The 21,470-nt window shown below is 47.7% G+C and overlaps 1 protein-coding gene across 1 annotated transcript in view; it reads right to left on the reverse strand.

Moving 5' to 3' along the window:
• TEKT5 (tektin 5) overlaps nucleotides 1–21,470 on the reverse strand; it is a 56,147-nt gene that overhangs the window by 25,026 nt on the left and 9,651 nt on the right. The window contains exons 3-5 of the mRNA XM_049905025.1: nucleotides 19,767–19,837; nucleotides 13,621–13,764; nucleotides 6,762–6,984 (exon numbers count right to left, since the gene is read on the reverse strand). Of these exons, the coding sequence (XP_049760982.1) occupies nucleotides 6,762–6,984; nucleotides 13,621–13,764; nucleotides 19,767–19,837 (438 nt within the window). The remainder of the gene's footprint in view (nucleotides 1–6,761; nucleotides 6,985–13,620; nucleotides 13,765–19,766; nucleotides 19,838–21,470) is intronic.

Below are 21,470 nucleotides of genomic sequence, written 5' to 3' on the forward strand. Positions count from 1 at the left end.
GTAAACAAAACCAAATCCATAGAGTTTCCAAGGCTGTAATCTTTACGAAAGCAGACTGCCACATCTTCTCCCGTGAAGTAGCTGGTGGGTTCAAAGCGCCAACCTTTCATCTAGCAGCCGAGCACTTAACTACTGTGACACCAGGGCTCCTAGGAGGACAAGTCATAACTTGGAAGAAGATTAAGAGATGGCTGAGATGCACTGGAGCTCCTGGGTAGTGCAAACTGTTAAAACATTTGGCTATGAACCAAAAGGTTGGAGGTTTGAGTCCATCCAGAGGCACCTCAGAAGAAAGGCCTGGCAGTCTGCTTCCAAAAATCAGCCACGTTTTCATTCCCTTTGGAGTACAGTTCTACTCTGACACACACGGTGTCACCATGAGTCGAATCGACTCGGCAGCAACTGGTAACCGGTGGCAGCATTATCACATTGAATCTTGCTCCTTGACACTATCAGGAAGATTGATGGAGAGAACTTGAAAACAGTAGCTTTCTCGCTGGGATTCATCGTCATTTAAAGCCTGGCTCTGCCCCTTCTTACCAGACTTCCAGAGCAGCCCGGCGGCAGACCAGCCGGCCCACTCCCCCAGGCCTGGGCCCGTTTTAGAAACCAGCAGGCGGTGGCTTGGCGGCAGGCACCGGCCCTGGAAGGGATCTGGCTGCTTGCAAAGCACAAAAGCATTTCGCACTCCAAAATGGGTTCCAGACCTCCTTGGACAAACAGGGGGGCTGGCAGCAAGCCCTGGGGGAATCAGCTGCAGGCTGGGGGCCCTCACCCCTCAGATATCCCACCTCCTGCTGGGACAATTAGAACAGGACCGTGGCAGCTCTGGGAAAGGGAGAGTTTGTTGGTGCTAACCGTCACTTGGAAGTCAAAACCCAAAGGAACCTCAGAGTCCAAGTAAAGCCTTTCAAGGTTAAAATTCTTAGCATCTCTGTGTTCTGTTAAACTTCTCCATGTCTGGCTGCTTTATATATCTGCTTCCCTGCATTATGTCTGATGCTAAAAGCAGAACTTGAAACATGCAGGTCTGCCAGAAGCAGACAAGCAAAGCAATGCGTGAAGTGGGCCATGATGGGGAGGGGGGACTGAGTCAAATTGGAGAGCCAGGTCCCGTCCTAGGAGAGGCAGCAGCCCCCTAACTCCTGCCCGTTGTTCCCTTGCAGAAAAAATGTGGACTCAGGCTTTCTTAGGAGATGCTGGAAATCTGGACTTTCACGTGAAATCTCCATTTTTTACAAAAATCTATGAGAGTCTGCACAAAAATGTGTACACAAGTATTCGTAGCATTTTTATGTGTAATGGCCCCAAACTGGAAACCCAAAGGTCCATCAACAGGTGAATGGGTAAACAAATCACGATAGAAACCAAGCCAGTTGCTGTTGAGCCAACTCCGACTCATGGTGATCCCACGTGCTTCATAGGGTTTTCAGTGGCTGTGACCTTTAGGAAGCAGATGGCCAGGCCTTTCTTCTGAGGTGCCTCTGGTGGTACTTGAACTGCCAACCTACCAGTTAGGAGCCTAAGCTTAACCATTTGTGCCACCTGGGTGGTCTAAATCATGGTACACTAAGTCCCTGCATTACGAAAGTTTGACTTGGGGACAAGTCCTACCTGCCCTTCAATGTTATGTAAATTTGTCTTCATTTTGAACTGATTGAATCAACCCCTACTTGCAACAAATCCTTCCTCACAATCACCTTCACTTTGCACATGCAACTTTTACGACATTGAAAAGGCTTCCAGCCTTTTCTTGCACTAAAGTAAGGCTAAGTAAGAACCGAATGCATCTGTTCTGACTTACCTAGGAATTTGACTGATCTTGTTCCTAACCCAGGGACTGCCTGTATATCCATACGATATACACAGTGTGGCATATCCACCCAATACAGTATCCATACAACACAAACAATGTGGTATAGCCATAGAATGATACTGCTCAACAACAAAAAGGAATAAACTATTGAAACACTCAATCTCAAAATGATTATGACGAGTGCAAAAGCCAAATAAAAGAGTCTCCATTTATATAAAATTCTGAAGGTGCAAATTAATCTGTAGTGACAGAACGCAGATCAGTGGTTGCCTGGGAACAGGAGCCGAGGGACAGAAGGGAGAGATGACAAAGGGACACAAGGAAACTTTTGGGGTGAATGATGTGTTTATTGTATCGATTGAGTTGACAGTTTCATAATATATGTCAGAAGTTATCAAATTGCACTTACGTGCAGTTAATTGTGTGTCAACTATGAATAAAGCTGTTAAAAAAAATCTCTGTCAGGGCCAAATATGCAGGCCAAGTTCAACCCTCTACTACTGGCATTCATCCTCTGATTTAAAACCACTTAATCAACATTTGCTAAGACTCCCTTGGATGGAGCTGTTAAACCACTTCCTCAATCAGCATTTACTAAGACTCTTGGGTGGAGCAATTGGTAAAGTGCTGGACTACTAACTGAAAGGTTGGTGGTTTGAATCTACCTAGAGATGCCTCAGAAGAAAGGCCTGGCAATCTACTTCTGAAAGGTCACAGTCATTGAAAACCCTATGTACAGTTCTACTCTGGCACACACGGGGTCGCCATGAGTTAGAATCAATGGGAGGGCAACTGGTTTGGTTTTTTCATCTTGTTTTGTTTTCTCTTGCAACATGAAGGCATTAGGTTACAAGGTGAGGGGTACTGAGAAGTTCTCATGAGGCGCAGTGGTGAGGTCAAGATGAAGCTGCTGGCCATCGGACACTGGCCAGCATTACCCAGAGAACCTGTCACATACACTCGCCAGCTAAATGCCTGAGGTTTCTGGATGAACCTAAAACAATCAGACTTTGTGCCTCTGGTAAATCTAGTTGGCCTACTCAAGGACTAATGCCCTCTTAACTAACTGCCAACTAATCAGTGGATCCTATAATTGGAAAAGATGGGAGAGGGGCAGTATCAGACACAAACAGAGCCATTTGGAGACCACAGCAATAATCCAGGCCAGAGATGGTAGTGACTGGTGAGGAAGTAGTGGAGGTGATGAGAAGCGATGAGATCTGGATTTGGCAATCAAGTGGATGTGGGATGGGAGAGAAAGAGAGGTGTCCAGGTGGACTCCAAGGTGTGGGACTGAGCACCTGGAAGGAATACCTGGAAGTTGGAGCCACCAGCTGAGATGGAGGAGGCTACCTATGCATGGGGCAACAGGAGGGTGAAAGTTCTGGAGTTGGGCTTTGAGCATGTGAAGTTTAAGATGCCTCTTAGAAATCCAAGTGGAGATGTCCAGTAGGCAGCTGGATACAGGAAGAAAGTTCAGGAGGGAGGTTCTGGCTGAAGAGAGAAACTATTAGTTAGGTGGCTACTGCTGAGTGTCACAATGGCTTTTGAAGAGTCCAGCACAGAAAATGATAATCCAGTTTCTTCCTGTGCAGCCACCCTGTTGCTCCTGCCGGCAGTCACCCCTCCATCTGCCTTATGTCTCCTTCCCCTGTGTGTTGCCTCTGACTTTCCAGAGAGCTCACAGTAAGTGTGGGGCAGGAGCTATTAAGAGAAAGCAGGGCCATACCACTTAACTCTTTGACAATCTGATTCAGGCTTCGTTTCTGGCTTAGCATGGTCCCCATAAGGCCTGATGCCATTTCTCTGACCACGTTAATAACCTAGATGGGAAACCGAGGATTTGACTTCAGCGTATGCACTACCCAGGGATGACAGAAACCCCAGAGGGCATTTGCAGTTGCACACATTGAGCACAATTTGCTGCGATGGGACAAGTTGGCCTGATCCCTCACGGGAGGAAGGATGGAAGGGCTATGCTGGGCTTGGGAGCCTGGAAGCAAATACCTTTAAAGAAAATCTGATTAGAGTTAGATGACTGAGGCTTGCATTTTGGAAGGATTCTGTACCCCAATATCCTGAGTCTGGGAAAGGGAAAGAGGAAGTGAGGGACAGAAAGAGAGGAAGGAGACAATTGCTCGCCCAGATGTTTGTCTAGGTCAACACGTTCTACAGTCTCCCCTCTTGCTTTGCTACCTCCAGCATCATCAGGGAGCTTGTTCAAAATGCAGATCCTCAGATCTACCCAGACCTACTCAATCACCAACCGATTCATACACGCAGTAATATTTGAGACACGCTAGTGAAGTACTCGGCTGTTAACCAAAAGGTTGGCAGTTTGAACACCCAGAGGCTCCTCGGGACAATGACCTGGTGATCCTCTTCCGTAAAGATTAAACCAAAAAAAAAAAAAACTCATTGCTTTTAAGTCAATTCCAACTCATAGCGATTATGTAGGACAGAGAAGAACTGCCCCATAGGGTTTCCAAGGCTGTAATCTTCACGGAAGCAGACTGCCACATCTTTCTCCCACGAACTGCCACGCTTTTGGTTAGTATGCAAGTACTTAACCGGGGGCAGTTCTACTCTGTGAAATGGGGTCATTATGAGCCGAAACTAATTCAATGTACTCAACAACATCAAAGTCTACATGGCAAGGAGCCTGGGTGGTGTAAGTGGTTTGCGATTGGCTGCTAATATAAATGTTGGCGGTTGTAATCCACCTAGTGGTTCTGCAGAAGAAAAGCCTGGCTATCTACTTCCAAAAAGATTACAGCCAAGAAAACCCTATGGAGCAGTTCTACCCTGTAACATAGAGGGTGCCCATGAGTCAGAATCACCTCAACTTTGGCAATGGGTTTGCTCTTTTTGGTTTTAGTCTACATGGCTATTTTCCAAGTGTCTGGTTTTCACCTACCGCCCTCATAATTTTTGCTCTATCCCGGTACCACCCGTAACACAGTTTACTTAATCTTTCTCTTTAAATCAGTTCACTTTTAAAAAGCTGAAATGCATTTATTTTTTTCAATGAAATTTTATATCACTATTATCAGTGGAAAATCAGTGCCAGTTACCGTAAATGGAAATAACCATAAAAGTACATGAAACAAGATGAAAGGAAAACCCTGTTATATAAACTGGCTGGATACTCTCGCTGCCCAAAGTTCTCAGCCTGAGGCCTTCTCTTTGCTTAAAGGGAGGCTGGCAAGTGTTAGAGAGGTGATGAAGACATTCTACACTCAATGGGGCCCTTCCCTTGAGGTCACCACAAGGATTGGAAAAGGGAATAGCTTTCTCACTGCATCCATGTATCACACCTGACATCATTCACCCACCATGGTCTAGTCCCCACACTTTAAAATAACCACTGCTCTAGAACAGTGTCTTTGCTCCCCATGCTCCCCTGCCCCAGGGTCCTTGTATATTTCCCCCCACATTAAGAGTCCCCTAAAAGGCAAGAAAGAATTGATGTGTTCAACTTGTGGTGCTGGCAAAGAATATTGAATATACCATGGATGACCTGAAGAACAAACAAGTCAAGTCTTAGAAGAAACACAACCAGAATACCCCTTAGAAGCAAGGATGGTGAGACTTCAGCTTGCTAAAGTCAGGAAAGACCAATTGCTAGGAATGGACACCATGTTTGGTAAAGTAAAGGGTCAACAAAAACGAGGGAAACTTTCAACGAGATGGATTGAGACAATAGCCTCAACAATGGACTCAAACATACCAATGATCATGAAGATGGCGCAGGACCAGGCAATGTTTCATTCTGTACGTAGGCTCGCCATGAGTTGGAGCTGACTCAACAACAACTAACATCAACAACAAAAGGCACATCCATTCAGCTGTGTGTGTTGTGGGGGTCCCTATCTGGAGACTCCTGGGGCAGCCCACTCTGTGGTCATCAACTGCTTCAGCCCAGAGAAGTCACCAGCCCCTCTTCCAACAACCATCAGTATGAGCAGGAGACACTCCAGAGCTCAAAGTGCTTCTGCAAGGACAAGGACCCAGAGAAAGTTACAAGGTTTGGGGCGTGGCCTCAGGGATGAAACCCAAGATCACAGTGAGCAGCTGGGGCTGTCTACACAGCCCCAACTACTGGGTGATCCAAACCCTGTATGGCGAGCGTGTAGACCTACCTGGCCTTACAAGGTGGGTTCCTGTGGGCAGCTGAGAACCAATTGCTTTGCAGCACAGGTGAGGACTGGGCCCTGGAATTTTCCAGATGAAGTAAGCACCTCTGGCACAGCATCTGGGACCGAGTAGGCACTCTACCAATTTATGCTGAATAAGGAGGGTAAATTCCATGCAGAGAGAACTCCCTGTGTGCCATCTCAGAGGGATGACACCACATGACACATTCAAGCAAGACAGCAGTGAAAGGGTGAGGTGGTGTGGGTGTCACAGGAGGTAGGTGACAGAATTAGGTGGCCCTTCCTACTCCTTCAATTCAGAAAGCACCCCAACCTTCAACAGGGATCATTATGCTATTGGAGCCTTAGAAAGTCAAAGGATTCCATTTCTCAAGATGCTGATGTGAGCAAAGACCTGCTCAGATCTAATTGGCAGGGACAGTGGTTTCCTGGGGCTGCGACAGCAAGCTACACCGTCTTCATCTTTAGCCACAAGATCCTCAAACGGAGAGTGAAGAGGACCGGGAACCATCAGCAGCCTCTTGGGTGATATGGTGGCAGCCAGGCCAAGCTCCAAGCTCCACCATCCAGTGAGCAAGGGAGGATTCAACCCAGATGCTAGAGGCCCCCAGGAAAGCTCACAGCCCTTGGGATGGACAAGATCATAGACCATGGAATGACTGGGATCGTTTCAGCACCAGGGGTGGGCGGGTGACTTGGCCCAGATGTTGCTAAGACCCACGAGAGGAAGGCGCGGATTGTAGCAGTGTGGAAAGGGTCTTTCAGGACCCCAGGTGCATCTAACTTACCTTGGCCAGCTGCGTCTGGAGCTTATTCTTAACGTCCGTTACTTCGGAGATGCGGGCATTGAAGGCCAGATTGGTGTTCGTAAACTGCTTCCACATCTGATCCGACAAGGTCTCCAAGAGGTTCTCCGCCTCCTCCCGCAGCCGAATAGAGTTGGCCCGCATGTTCTGTGAGTGCCTGATGTTGTCATTACTGAACTTGGCCCAGGTCTCGGGCACGGAGATCCTGCAAGAGGCACAAGGGCAAATTAAACACAGGCGAGGAATTAAGGGTTTATGGTGGGCATTGGAGACCTCCTAGCCGGGGTTTCTCAACCTCAGCAATATTACCATTTGGGGCTGGATCATCTTTGCAGTAGGGGGCTGTCCTGTGCACTGTAGGATGTTTGGCAGCATCCCTGGCCTCTACCCACTAGATAGCACCCTCTCCCCTCATTGTGATAGCCAAAAATGTCTTCAGACCTTGCCCAATGTACCCTGGCAGAGAAAGCATGATCGCCCAGGTTGAGAACCACTGTTCTAATCCCACCCCTGATTTTGCAGGTGAGGCAACTGCAGCCTGGACAAAGCAGCTGACTTTCCCCAGGACACTCAGTGGGTTGGTAGGAGAGAAAGGACACCCACACGGAGCTCTTTTCCATAATACCCCCACAACCACCACCCAAACTCAGAGACAGATGAAGAGCCCAGGCGCTGAGGCACGGCGCTGGCTTCTGGGTTCTTCAACTCAGTGATGAGCAAGTGTGAGGCCATGCCAGTTTCACTGAGTTCTTCACTCAACAAGTGTTTTTTGAGCACCTACCATGCCAAGCATTGTTCTAGGTACTTGGGATAGAGAATAGCAAGGTCTCTGGCCTCATGATGACTTACTTTCCAGTGAAGGAGATAGACAATAAGTAAGTAAGGAACTTACACATTACATTAAGTGCTATAAGGAATTTAGGAACAGGATGATGACAGACGAAGTGGCCTCATTATATGTCTGTCAATCAGGGTCGTAAAGGAAACACAGCATTCCCAGAAGAGTGTTCGCAAAGGACCATCCTCAGACGTGTGAGAAAGGTTAAAGGAATAAACAAGGAGAGTTGAAAAGCTCATGGACTAGCAAATACATGAAGTTGTCACCATCCCAGGTCCGAAAAGACAACAGAAGATGGAGCCATGCTACCAGAGCCCAAGAGAGGAGGAGCCAGGGAGGGCCACAGCACCCAGGAGGAGGGAAGGATCAAGGGGAGTAAATCTCCTGACATCTCTCTCCTCCCGCCCTCCATCTCCTGCTGGTGCCCTCCCATTGGCTGATCCCAGCTGGAAACTGGAAGGCAAAGTGCCCAGGAGAGGTGATCTGTAGAGGGCAGCCCCCTCTACAGGATACACAGCAGGGCAGCTGGAGATTGGACCCTGGAGGACGAATAGAGATGGACACAGGCAGGCAGGGAAGGCTTCTCAGGTGGTGAAGTATAAGGGACTCAGCTCAGACAATAACAAGTTCTTCCTTGCAGAGTATGTAAGCCCCCAGGATAAGCAACCTAAGGAACAGGTGAGTTCTCTCCCTCTGGGAAGCCTTTAAGAAGAAGGGCATAGATTCCTTTGAGCTGTTTCAGCTCCTGGGCAAGCCAGACTGGATAACTTTTCAAGATCTTTTCGAACTCAGGAAATTTCCAGTTCTTAGATTAAGCAGATTTTATTCTTGGTCGGTAGGAAAAAAAAAAAACTGACTCCATTTTCTGAAGTAGAGTCTCTTTTCAGAGATTTCAGAGCACACCTAGGTTGCACTGTGAATGAAAAATTTAAAAACACATACACAGTACAACCTGCGAAAGCTGGAACCTGTTTAAAGCAGAAACCTGTTAGAGAAGGGCAATTCAAATATTTTCCACTGAAACGAGCAATAGAAAAGTGGTAAGACTGCACCCTGTCAGAGGTGGAAAACTTGTGAGACCCAGACAAACACAGCAGTCCTGTTGAGTCCCGGCTCTCACAGGTTTCACTCTATATATGGTTGTTTTGTCTGGCTTTTGCAGTTGTTAAAATCAAGCAACAGGGCTGAGGCTTCTGGAGATGAGAGAGGTCACAGTGCCTGGTCCAGCGCTTTCTTCCATCAAAGACACAAGGTTCAGAGAAGTGAGCAGCTGAGCCAAGGTCACACAGCTGTGCGTCATCCCCAGGACTCCAGAGGAGAATGAGAGGCCAAGGGCAGCAGATAGAGGCCCTCTGGTTTCCTCTGAGAGTATCCACCACTGCAGGATGGGACAGTGTCAGAGTCATGAACAGCAACCTCCATACGACAGTCTCTGAGTCCTCTCTTTCCCCTGGAGCAGACAGCTGAACTCCCCAGAGAAAATAACCCATGTAATTACATTCTCCCAGGGGGAGTTTACCAAAGGCAGCCAGTCTCCTTAGCAGGTGATTATCAGTGGAAGGGGGGTATTTTCTGGAGCCCCTGTCCTGCAAAGACAGAGCAGACAGGAAGCATGGCTGGTGAGGCAGAAAGAACTGTGGTCAAACACACAGGCTGAAGATTTGGCTCTGCCACTTGCTGTGTGGGCTTGGGCCAGTCACTTCACCTCTCTGAACTTTAGCTTCCTCTTTGTAAAATGGAGATATGCAGAAAAGGATTGCTGCTGTTGTGTGCTCTCAAGTCCCTTCTGACTCATAGCGACCCCATGTGACAGAGTAGACCAGCCCCATAGGGTTTCCTAGGCTGTAATCTTTATGGAAGCAGATCTCCAGGTCTTTCTTTTGTGGAGCTGCTGGGTGAGTTTGAACTGCCATCCTTTAGCTGAGCTCTTACCTTTCTGCACCAGGGCTCCTTCAGTAAAGGATTTCCACCCCATTGCCATGAAGTCCAATCCAACTCATAGCGACCCTATTGGACATGGTAGAACTGCCCCATAGGGTTTCCAAGGCTATAATCTTTACGGAAGCAGACTGCCACATCTTTCTCCTGTAGAGCCGTTGAGTGGGCTCAAACCACCAACCTTTCAGTTAGCAGTGAAGTGTTTAACCACTGCACCATCAGGGCTCCTTAAACCAAACCCACTGCCACTGAGTCGATTCTGACTCATAGTGACCCTATAGGACAGAGTATAACTGCCTCATAGGGTTTCCAACACTATGAATCTTTGTGGAGGCAGACTGCCACATCTTTCTCCCATAGAGTGGCTGGTGGATTCAAACCACCAACCTTTTGCTTAGAAGCCAAGCACTTTAACTACTGCACCACTCTTGCCCAAAGATAGATTCTGGCCTTTGTGCCAGGGCTGCTGGGAAGTAAACTCTAAACACTTGGAATTCCCTGCCTGCTAAGAGTGTCTTTATCTGGAGGCCTTTGGCCATGCCAGATAGTCTGTGCTAACAGTGTGACTTATGGTGGGGGGCCTCAAGCCATGCAGTCTCAGCTCCACCTCTGGAGGGGCTGAAGACTAAGTCATACAACAGTCAACCATGTCTGAGCCCCACTGAAAACTCTGGACACCCAAGCTCAGATGGTCTTCCCTGGCAGGCGATGTTCCATGTGTACTGTCACACATCGTTCCTGGGAGAAGTTAGTGTTGTCCATGACTCCCCTGGGAGAAGACCATTGGAAACTTGGCCTGGTGTCTCCTGGACCCTGCCCAATGCGCCTCTTCCATCTGATTTTAATCTGTATCTTTTTACTGTGATACACCATAACCATGAGTATAAGGCCTTGCTGAGTTCTGTGAGTTTTTTTTAAGCAAATTATTGAACCTGAAGATGGTTGTGGGGACTCCTGAACTTGCAGTTGATATCAGAATTGAGGATGGTCTTGGGAACTTCTAAAATCTACAAGGGATAATAATAGTATCTGCCTCACAGGGTTGGTGAATGACTAAATGAGATCTGTGAAACCCCTATCATAGCACCTGACACGTAGTAAGTGCTCGATAAGTGCCCTGGTGGTGCAGTGATTAAAGTGCTTGGCTGCTAACTGAAAGGTTGCCAGTTCGAACTCACCAGCCACTCCATGGGAGAAAGATGTGGCAGTTTGCTTCCATAAAGATTTACAGCCTTGGAAACGCTACAGGGTCGCTATGAGTTGGAATTGACTCAGTGGCAGGGGTTTTGGGGTTTTTTATTCATGATGCTGCACATAAAACTCTCAGCACAGTGCCTGGCACATGGTAACTATCAGATAAAAGGCATCTACTATTATCATTATTATTGTTGCTATGTGCTGCCGAGTTGATCCCGATGCATAGCAACTCTACGTACAACAGAACAAAACACTGTCCAGTCCTGCGCCATCCTCACAATCGTTGCTATGTTTGGGCCCATTGGTGCAGCTGCTGTGTCAGTCCATCTCGTTGAGGGTCTTCCTCTTTTTCGCTGACCCTCTACCAAGCATGATGTCTTTCTCCAGGGACCGGTCCCTCCTGATAACAGATCCGAAGTACGTGAGACAAAGTCTTGCCATTTTGGCTTCTCAGGAGCATTCTGGCTGTACTTCTCCCAAGACAGATTTGTTCATTCTTCTGGCAGTCCGGATTGTTATTGCTGATTAATCCATCCGTAGCAGTGAAAACTCTGGTGAACAGAGACACTGCCATCCAGACTGTCTTCAAATGTTCTCTTTAACCTGCCCAGACATGGCCCTGCTTTAGGAAAACCCCAAGTACAAAGCCCTGAGCTAGCATATCTGGGGAACAATTAGTCACCACGAAACAGCAGCTCTCTCTCCAGTAGTCACTACATGAGGAACTTTAAGTGGCAGCTTCTCCTGGGCATGGAAATCGGAGTCTCTGCCAGCCAGCCTGGCTGCCAGGTTTTCAGGGAGACATCTGTTTGAGAGGGGAGCCCTCCGGTCTCCAGTCCCAATGGGCAGCTGTGGCCAAGGAAGTCTGAGGCCCTGAAGTCCTGCTCACCTTGGCAGCATCAGGGTGACTATCTTGCAGAAAGGGGAGGAGGGCCCCAGAGTTACCAACGCTGGAATCCCCAAGGGTCATCTCAACACTTAGATGTTTACTAAGATCCAGGAATCAGGGCTTTGGTGGGGTTCTGAGAATTTGCATTTCTACCCCCAGATATACTGAATCAGAATCTATATTTTAATAAGATCCCCAAGTGATTCTTTAAAAAAAAGGATTCTTTAGTGTAATAAATTTTGAGAACCACTGCTCTACTAGTGGTTCTCTGAATTAGTCCCTAATCAGCATCATTAGCATACCCTGGAAACTTGTTAGAAATGCAAATTCTCAGCAGAACCAGAATGAATGGTTCAAAGCCCTGCCCAAAACTGATCCCAGATTTGGGACAAGGAGACTGCCAAGGGACTCCTTTCCTCCCTTCTTGTTTTCATTCATTCTTTCATTTAACAAATTATTGCATACCTACTATCTGCCAAGTACAATTCTAGGTGCTGAAAATTAAAAAAATGTCCAAGACAGGATACCACTCTCTGCCTGTATTCAGAGTGTCTCTCTCTCTCTCTCTAGCCCTCATTACCCCACACCGTGGACTGCCTGTGGGGAAAATATATCTTAGCTCCGCATGAAATCTAATAATGCTGTGACATGCCCATGACAGTGCCAGGTATACAGAAGGACCTACCTCATTGCTGTCATGACGAGAGAAGGAGGTCACATACAAGTGCCAGGCATGCAGCAAGCACTCAATAAATGTCAGCTGTATTCATTCCCCCATGCTAGGATCTCTGCTTCAACTTCACAGGCCCACCTTGTATCGCTCACAGCAACCCTGGGAGGTTTTACTCCAATGGTCTAGATAAGGAAACTGGGGCCCAGGGAGGTTAAGTAGCTTTCCCAAAGTGTAAGTGCCATCTCTCTGCACCTTGACTCTAGAGTCAGGCCGCCTGGATCCAAAGCCTACTCTCTTAGTGGGCATCAGTAAGCTTTCCCTGCTGAGCCTATGTTCCTCATCTGTCTGGTTACAGCCATTTTGCTTTTGGAATTTGCTGGAATTACCAGCCAAGGTGCCCCAGATACCCTGGCTGAGCAGTGATGGCCATGTGACTCTCACCAAGTCAATCGCACGCTGTTTCTGGAATTTGGACTGTGAACAAAATGGGGTGTTATGGGTTGGATTGTGTCCCCCAGAAAGATGTGTTGAAGTCCTAACCCCCAGTACCTGTGAATGTGACCTCGCTTGGAAATAGGGTCTTTGCAGATGTAATTAGTTAAGTTGACATGAGGTCATTAAGTTGACATGAGGTCATCATACTGGAGTAGGGGGACCTAATCCGATATGACTGGTGTCCTTATCAGAAGAGAGACAAACCGACACACAGAAACACAGAGGCAAAGAGGCCATCTGATGACAGAAGCAGAGACTGGAGCGATGCAGCCACAAGTGAAGGGAACACCTGGGGCTGCCAGAAGCTGGAGGAAGCAAGGAAGGATCCTCGCCCAGAGCGTTTGGAGAGAACGTGGCCCTGTCAACACACCCTGAATTCAGACTTCTGGCCTTCAGAACTGTCTGACAGTACATTTCTGTTGCTTTAAGCCACATAGCCTGGTAATTTGTTACAGCAGCCCCAGGGAATGAATACACAAGACAAGATTGGAAAAATGGTGGTGGTCTGACAACATGCCTGATTAGCTCCTACTCCCTGGCTCCCTCAAGTTACCAGAGCCTGGGGCTCTCCAGCCTTCCCTTTGAGTCTGTGACTCCTCCACAGCCTTCCAGTAAATTCCATCTTGTCTGAAGTTAGCCAGAGCTGGATTCTGTTGCTTGCAACTGAGGGTCCTCAGGCAACCACCCCATCTCTCACTTGACTGGTGTTCGATGCTCCTTTATTGTTCCCACAGGAGCAGACTCAGAAGCCTGTCCCTATCGGTCCCACCAGGGATAGGGACAGTGAGGGGGACAGAGAGGCCGTACTCACGTGCCATCGACTTTCTCCATGCCATGGAAGAAGCTGATGCAGTCTGATGTGTTCCTCAGGTTAAAGCACTTCTCGTCGATAAACTGGGCAGAGCTTTTGTCCTCGAGGTCCCGCTCCAGAGCATGCTGAGTGTCTCTGTTATCCCTGCGGGGGAAAGGGTTCGTCTCTGGGTATAACTTACCCAGAGTCCTTCACTCAGGGTCACGTGGAAGGGTGGTGAGAGCCAGTGCTGAAAGCCAGTCCTCTGGACTGCCAAGAAGGTGCTCTGTTCACATTGTGTGGCTTCTCGGACCTCTTCCCTCCCTGATGCCTCCACCACGTCACATGTACCCAAGACCTCCTGACTCTTTTACCCTCTCCCCAATCCATGTAGACCTGTTGTCCTATTGTTGTTGTCAGTCGCCATCAAGTCAATTTCGACTCGTGGCAACCCCATGTATGCAGAGTAGAACTCCCCATAAAGTTTTCAAGGCTGTGACCTTTCAGAAGTAGATTACCAGGCCTTTCTTCTGAGGCACCCCTGGGTGGGTTTGAACCATCAACCGCTTATGCCACCCAGCCACCTGCCATTTAGTATGCGGGTCAGCAAACTACTTCTAAGGAGCCCAGGGGGCACAACTTTTGAGCACTCAGCTGCTAAGCACAAGGTTCAAGGTTCGAGGTTCGAACCCAGTGGCTCCATGGGAGAAAGACCTGGTGATCTGCTTCTGTAAAAATTACCGCCAAGAAAACCCTACGGTGCAGCTCTACTCTGTCACACAGGGTCACTACGAGTCAGAATCGACTCAACAGCACCTAATGACGACCAACTTTTTCTGGAAAGGGCCAGATAGTAAATATTTTAGCCTTTGTGGGTCATATAGTCTCTGTTGCAACTACCCTGTGTGAACACAGCCACAGACAGTATATAATGAATGGGTGCGGCTGTGTTCCAATAAAACTTTATTTACAAAAACAGGTAGTGGGCCAGATTCGGCCCTCAAGCTGTAGTTCGCGGACCCCTGATTTAAAAGATACAAAGTCATACTTTGGAGAAAGCCTTATATCAATTCAAATCAGTTCACAAATTGTGTATGACCCTGTGCTGGACACAGAGAGAAAAGACACGACTAAGGCCCGGTCACTGCCTTCAAGGTGGTCATGGATTTGTGCAAACAAATTGAGTAGAAATAAACAGTGCAGAATGGAAAGAGCAACAGCCCAGGTTTGAAAAGGACATAAAAGTGATCCAGAGGAAGGAGCTGTTAACTCAGGATGAGAGGTGGTCCTTCCCCAGCAGGTGTTTGAGCTGGATTTTTGCAACAGAGTAGACGTTCTGGACAAGGTTGGGTGGGGAAAAGAATTCCAAGCAAAAGCAAGGAGCAGGGATGTGTGCAGCTCTCTATGGCTGGGAGGATTCAGGGACTGAGGGAGGGGGAGCCAGGCTGCAGCCTGGAGGGCTGGTATCTTGGCTGAGTTTACCAGCACCACTTGCCATCTAGTCAACCCCATCTCATGGTGACCCTATGTGTGTCAGAGTAGAACTACGCTCCATAGGGTTTTCCATGGCTGATTTTTGGGGAAGTAGGTCACCAGGCTTTTCTTCCGAGGTCCCTGTGGGTGGACTTGAACCACCAACCTTTCAGCTAGCAGCTGAGTTAACCATAACTGTTGTTTGCCAGAGTCTAGCTATCTGAGAACCACTTTCATGATTCTTCCCAAATTCCCCAAGTCAGTAGTCTATTATTTACTTAACAATTTTCTTTCCCAAAAAAATCACTTTTAAAAAATAAGTATATTTTAAAAGGAAAATGTGCATCACTGTCTTTAAAGGAAAACCAGTAACCCTTTCTATTAATAGAAGATCACCTCAATCATAAAACCCAAACCCACTGCCATCGAGTCGATTCCAACTCTTAGCAACCCCATAGGGTTTCCAAGGCTGTAAATCTCTACAGAAGCAGACTGCCACATCTTTGTCCCGCATTAGCTGTTGAGTGCCTTAACCACTGTGCTACCAGGGATCCTTAAATACTAACTAAATACTAATTAACGGAAACCCTGGTGGCATAGTGGTTAAGAGATATGGCTGCTAACCAAAAGGTCAGCAGTTCAAATCTACCAGGCACTCCTTGGAAATGCTATGGGGCAGTTCTACTCGGTCCTATAGGGTCACTATGAGTTGGAATCAGCACGATGGCAATGGATTTGGTTTTTGTTTTTTTAAGTGAGTTGATGTCCAGGCACCAACTCAAGTACATCTCACAGCAGTCTCTCCTTCCCCCTTTCTGCATCTGTCTCCCTGTCTCTGTATCTTTCTGTCTCTCTCCATTTCTCTCCCTCTGCCTATTTGTCTCTCTCTTCTTTCTGACTCATCTCTCTTAGTTCCTCTCTCTCTCTCTCTCATCTTTGTCTCTCTCTGACCCATCTGTCTTGGTTTCTGTCTCAGGGTCTCTGTGTCTCTCTGTATCTCTGTCTTCGTATCTCTTTCTGTATCTCTGTCTCTCTCCTTTCTCTCTCTCTCTCTTTCTCCCTTATCTTTGTCTCTCTCTGACTCATCTCCCTTGGTTTCTATCTCAGGGTCTCTGTGTCTCTCTGTATCTGTCTTTGTATCTCTATGTCTCTGTCTCTCTCATCTTTGTTTCTCTCTGACTCATCTCTCTTGGTTTCTCTGTCTCAGGGTCTCTGTGTCTCTGTCTCCCTTTCCCTCTCTGCCATATGTCTGTCTCTGCCTTTTTGTCCTGTCCTTTTTCCACTGTGGATAATGGGAGTTGGCAGGGGGTTTTAAGCAGGCCAGAAGCAAGGAAATTTGATCCCAAAGGTGGGTCCCACTTGTCAGAATGGGCAGGGGCCAGGTCAGGCAGCAGAAACCACTGTGGGGCCCTCGGGGCCTCTGGAACTGGCAGGGCCATTGAGAAGTGGGGCCCATCCCACCCACTGAGCTAGGATTTGAAGAAAAACCAGGATGTGGAAAACAAGTACGTCAGGACATCAGAGGGAACTGGGAGACCTAGGAGGCCCTGGTCAGCTGGCCTGGCCACCTTCCCTGCTAATGAGGCTGGGGAAGAGGGTCAGCCCCCAACTCCCCTCCCTGGCCCAGGGCCCAGGGCTTGACCAGTGCCACGGCCCACCAGGAAAAGCTGCAACATGGCTGCTGTCCAGCCAGCAGCAGCCTTTTCTGCTTTACAGGAAGCAAAGGAATCACACAGGGCATATGGTGCAATGCAACAGCCCTGCCCAGATGCAGAATGTCCAGAAAACAGCAGAGCCCACAGCCCAGGGCCTGCAGGTACCAGGGCAGCGACCTGAGCAGTCAGCCCAGAGCCTCCTGCGGGGCAAGGACATACAAGGAGGCTCTAGGTTAATCAGGGACCCCGCAGCACGAGCTCTCAGAAGTCAGGGAGGCTTCACCACGAGAGGACAGGTGACCTCTGATACATGGGCCACTCTGCTCGCTGCCCAGGAACCAACTGTCTCTGTCCAGGGCACCTCAGCCTCATTGTGGCAAAGGGGACTGCTGCCCTTGGCCAGTTCCGCCACCCTCCTGCTTCTGTGTCTCTCTGCTCAGTTGTTCTCTGTCTCTATCCCAGCATCTCCTCTCCCTTCCCCTTATCTCCAGGTCTGTGTCTCTCTTTTCCTTTTACTCCATCTCTGTCTCACCTCTTGATTTCTTTCTTTGTCCAGTGTGTCTGATTCCTGTCTTCTATCTCTGTTTACCTCTTTGTGTCTTTCTTTTTCTCTCCATCTCACCTGATCTCAGCATCTCTCTCATTCCTCTTTCTCTCTCTCTCTGGGACTGTCTCAACTGTTTCCTTCTCTGTGGTTCTCCAAGCTCCCCCACCCCTGGATTCATCCCTTAGGGCTGCACAACAGGACCCCCCGCCCTTGGGTCTCAGAATATCTCCTCTAGGGTCCAGCTTCCCTCACACAGCTCCCCAATTTCAGTTGTGGGCTTTGTCTGCTCTGCCGGCTCAATCCATCCAGCTTCCCAAACTCCAATCCTCCCCTGTTCTCCAGCCCGTGTTTTGCCACATCCCTCTCTCTACTGCAAATGGAAACCACTCTCTCTTGCCATAAATAGGTGATCACGGAAATAAATGCAAGAAAAACACAATAAATAAATACCTTGCCTGCCCAGAGCTCTCCCTTTGTTACAATTTTCCTGCTTTAATAAAATAGTTTAAGTTTTTGTTGTTGTTTTTTAAGCAAATTGATTCAGAGACAAATCTTGTTGCTGTTGTTAGTTGCTGTCAAGTCAGCATGTACAACCCCATGTACAGCAGAAGGAAATGATGCCTGGTCCTGCACCATCTTCATGATGGTTGGTACGTCGGAGCCCATTGTTGCAGCTACTGTGCAGTACCTTCCAACCTGGAGGCTCATCTTCCAGCATTATATTAAAAAATATTCTGTTGTGGTCCATAGGGCTTTCATTGGCTAATTTTTCAAAGTAGATTGCCAGGCCTTTCTTCCTAGTCTTAGTCTGGAAGCTTCGCTGAAACTTGTCCACCATGGGTGACCCTGCTGGAATTTGAAATACTGGTAGTGTATCTTGCAGCATCACAGCAACAGGCAAGTCACCACAGTGTGACACAGCAACAGACGGGTGGTGGAGACAAACATTAGGTTAGCAGTAACCCGGTGGTGTACGGGATTTATAGGACACACAAATGACTGGGGCTCAGCCCTGCTTTTGTCTGTTCAACAGTCACTTCAGCCACAGCTTGTGTTTGCACCTCCTTCGGCAAAACTTCCCCTCTGATGTCTCCCTGGGTCTTCCCACCACACCTGCCCCTGGACCACACCCTTTATCTGCAGGTGGCTTTTCTGAAACATCTTTCCGCTTTTCAAGTATATTTTATCCTGGGTGATTCCCTCCTATCCCTGCCACCCAGTTCTCACTGCTCCCAAGAGTGCAGAGACCTCGGGCAGGGGCAAGAACTGCTGTTTCTGGGGCACAGCATGCCACACCAGGGCACTAAGCTCCCAGCCCTATTGCAAACTGCCTAACTCTTTGTTGTCCCACCCAGGCTGGCCGTGTCTCTGTGTGTCTGTCTGTGTCCATGTCTCCGCGGCCAAGAGTAAATGAGAGGAGAAACCAGCAGAGCAGCGTGCCCTGAAAGAGTTAAAGGTGAATGCCCAGCTTCAGGACCAGGTAGGAGGCTGCCTGGGGAAGCCGGGTGCCAAGGGCTTAGCTGTGGGCCCCAAGCTCTGTAAAACTCAAGCCTCCCTTTAATTATGAGGGGAGCCTCTGGCTTGTCATGGTACCGGTTACCTAAGCTTCCAAGAATAAAAGCTGATGCCTTTTGAAGACTCCTGGCTCAAAGCGTCCACCAGCTCCTCTCTGAAGGTGCCCTGGCCCCTTGACTTGCTGCCTAATGCCACCCACCTTCTGCGCTTCCCGAGGTTCTTAAATCATACAGGGGTGCCCCAGGCTAAGAGCTCAACGAGGCCAACTTCCTTTTGCCAGGGCCCGCATTGCAACAACCTGTGATGTGCTGGCTCAGGAAAGTCCATTGTGCACGTCTCAGTGGCGTCACATTGGTAGCCTGAAATCAGCCATGGTGAGAGTATTCACACCGCAGTAATTGGCACCACCTGTCTCTCAGCTTGTTGTATTATGGTGGCTTATGTATTGCTACGATACTGGAAACTATGCCACCGGTATTTCAAATACTAGCTGGGTCATCCATGGTGGACAAGTTTCAGTGAAGCTTCCCAACTAAGACAGATTCGGAAGAAAGATCTGGCGGTCTACTTCCAAAAATTAGCCAATGAAAACCCCATGGAACACAACAGAGTATTTTCTGATACAGTGCTTGAAGATGAGCCCCTAGGTTGGAAGGCGCTCAAAGTACTCAATGGCTGCAACAGTGGACTCAAGCAAACCAACAATCATGAAGGTGAAGCAGAACCGGGCAATGTTTCGTTCTGTGATACGTGACATCACCATGGGCCAGAAATGACCACCACAACTAATGAAAATTGGCAAATACTACAAATCAGAGCTTTTTATTTTTTTCCTGGACAGCTGGTAGTTAGGCATTTACCAGCGCACCATTGACCAAAAGAATCACCTAGAGATAAGGGGGGCTGTCTGTCTTGTCCCCAAAACCTGGGAGTCCCTAAACAAACCCCGAGGGCCCAGGAGTGAAAGGAGCCCTTACCGTATCTGAATATCAATTCTTTGAGCTAGTTTTCTCATCTGTTCTTGGCAACATTTTAGCAAATCCACCTCCTGAAATGATAATGTTGGATAAAGAGTTGGTCATCTTAGAAACACAGCATCTTGTCTCTCAGGCCAATACCACCACCCCTCAACCCACATGATCCTGGGGCCAGGCTACTAATGGCTAGTGTGGGAGTTCCACATTCCTTGCCTCGTTAGGTTGTTGTTAGGTGCTCTCAAGTCAGTTCCGACTCATAGCAACCCTATGCACAACAGAACAAAACACTGCCTGGTCCTGTGCCATCCTTACAATCGTTGTTATGCTTGAGCCCATTGTTGCAGCCTCTGTGTCAATCCACCTTGTTGAGGGTCTTTCTCTTTTCTGCTGACCCTGTACTTTGCCAAGCATGATGTCCTTCTCCAGAGACTGATCACTCCTGACAACATGTCCAAAGTATGTAAGATGCAGTCTCACCATCCTTACGTCTAAGGAGCATTCTGGTTGTACCTCCTTCAAGGCAGATTTGTTCCTTCTTCTGGCAGTCCATGGTATATTCAATATTCTTTGCCAACACCACAATTCAAAGGCATCAACTTCTTCTTCGGTCTTCCTTATCCATTGTCCAGCTTTCACAGGCATATGATGCGATTGAAAACACCATGGCTTGGGTTAGGCGCACCTTAGTCTTCAAGGTGACACCTTTGCTCTTCAACACTTTAGAGAGGTCCTTTGCAGCAGATTTACCCAATGCAATGCATCTTTTGATTTCTTGACTGCTGCTTCCATGGTTATTGATCGTGTATCCAAGTAAAATGAAATCCTTCACAACTTCAATCTTTTCTCCATTTATCACGATGTTGGTCATTGGTCCAGTTGTGAGGATTTTTGTTTTATGTTGAGGTGCAATCCATACTGAAGGCTGTGGTCTTTGATCTTCATTAGTAAGTGCTTCAAGTCCTCTTCACTTTCAGCAAGCAAGGCTGTGTCATCTGCATAACGCAGGTTGTTAATGAGTCTTCCTCCAATCCTGATGCCTCGTTCTTCTTCATATAGTCCAGCTTCTCGGATTATTTGCTCAGCATACAGATTGAATAGGTATGGTGAAAGGATACAACCCTGATACACACCTTTCCTAACTTTAAACCACTCAGTATCCACTTGTTCTGTCCAAACAACTGCCTCTTGATCTATGTAAAGGTTCTTCATGAGCACAATTAAGTGTTCTGGAACTCCCATTCTTCACAATGTCATCCATAATAGGCTCCTTGCCCTACTTTCTTTTATTTTTATTATTATTTCTTTAATAATATTTCATTGTGTTTTCAGTGAAGGTTTACACAGCAGTGTAGGTTCCCATTCAACAAGTTCTACACAAATTGTTCAATGATTTGGTTACATTCTTCACAATGCATGAACATTCTTGTTATTGCTGTTCTGGTTGTTTCGTTTCCATTAATCTAGTTTCCCTGTCCCCTTACATTCTCATCTTTGTTTTAAAGTAATTGTTGACTGTTTGGTGTCATACAGGTGATTTTTTAAAGTAGTACAGTGCTCACAGATGATAATCATTGTTTTTGAGCCAATTTGTTATTTAGCTATAAGGTGACCTCAGGGGGTTATTTTTTGTCCAAGGTTTGAAGAGTATCTCAGAGCAGTAGTCTTGGGGAGTCCACTAGTAGGTCTGATTTTTGTTTGTTTGCT

Source organism: Elephas maximus, chromosome 12 (assembly GCF_024166365.1).
Source record: "Elephas maximus indicus isolate mEleMax1 chromosome 12, mEleMax1 primary haplotype, whole genome shotgun sequence".
Lineage (NCBI taxonomy): Eukaryota > Metazoa > Chordata > Mammalia > Proboscidea > Elephantidae > Elephas > Elephas maximus.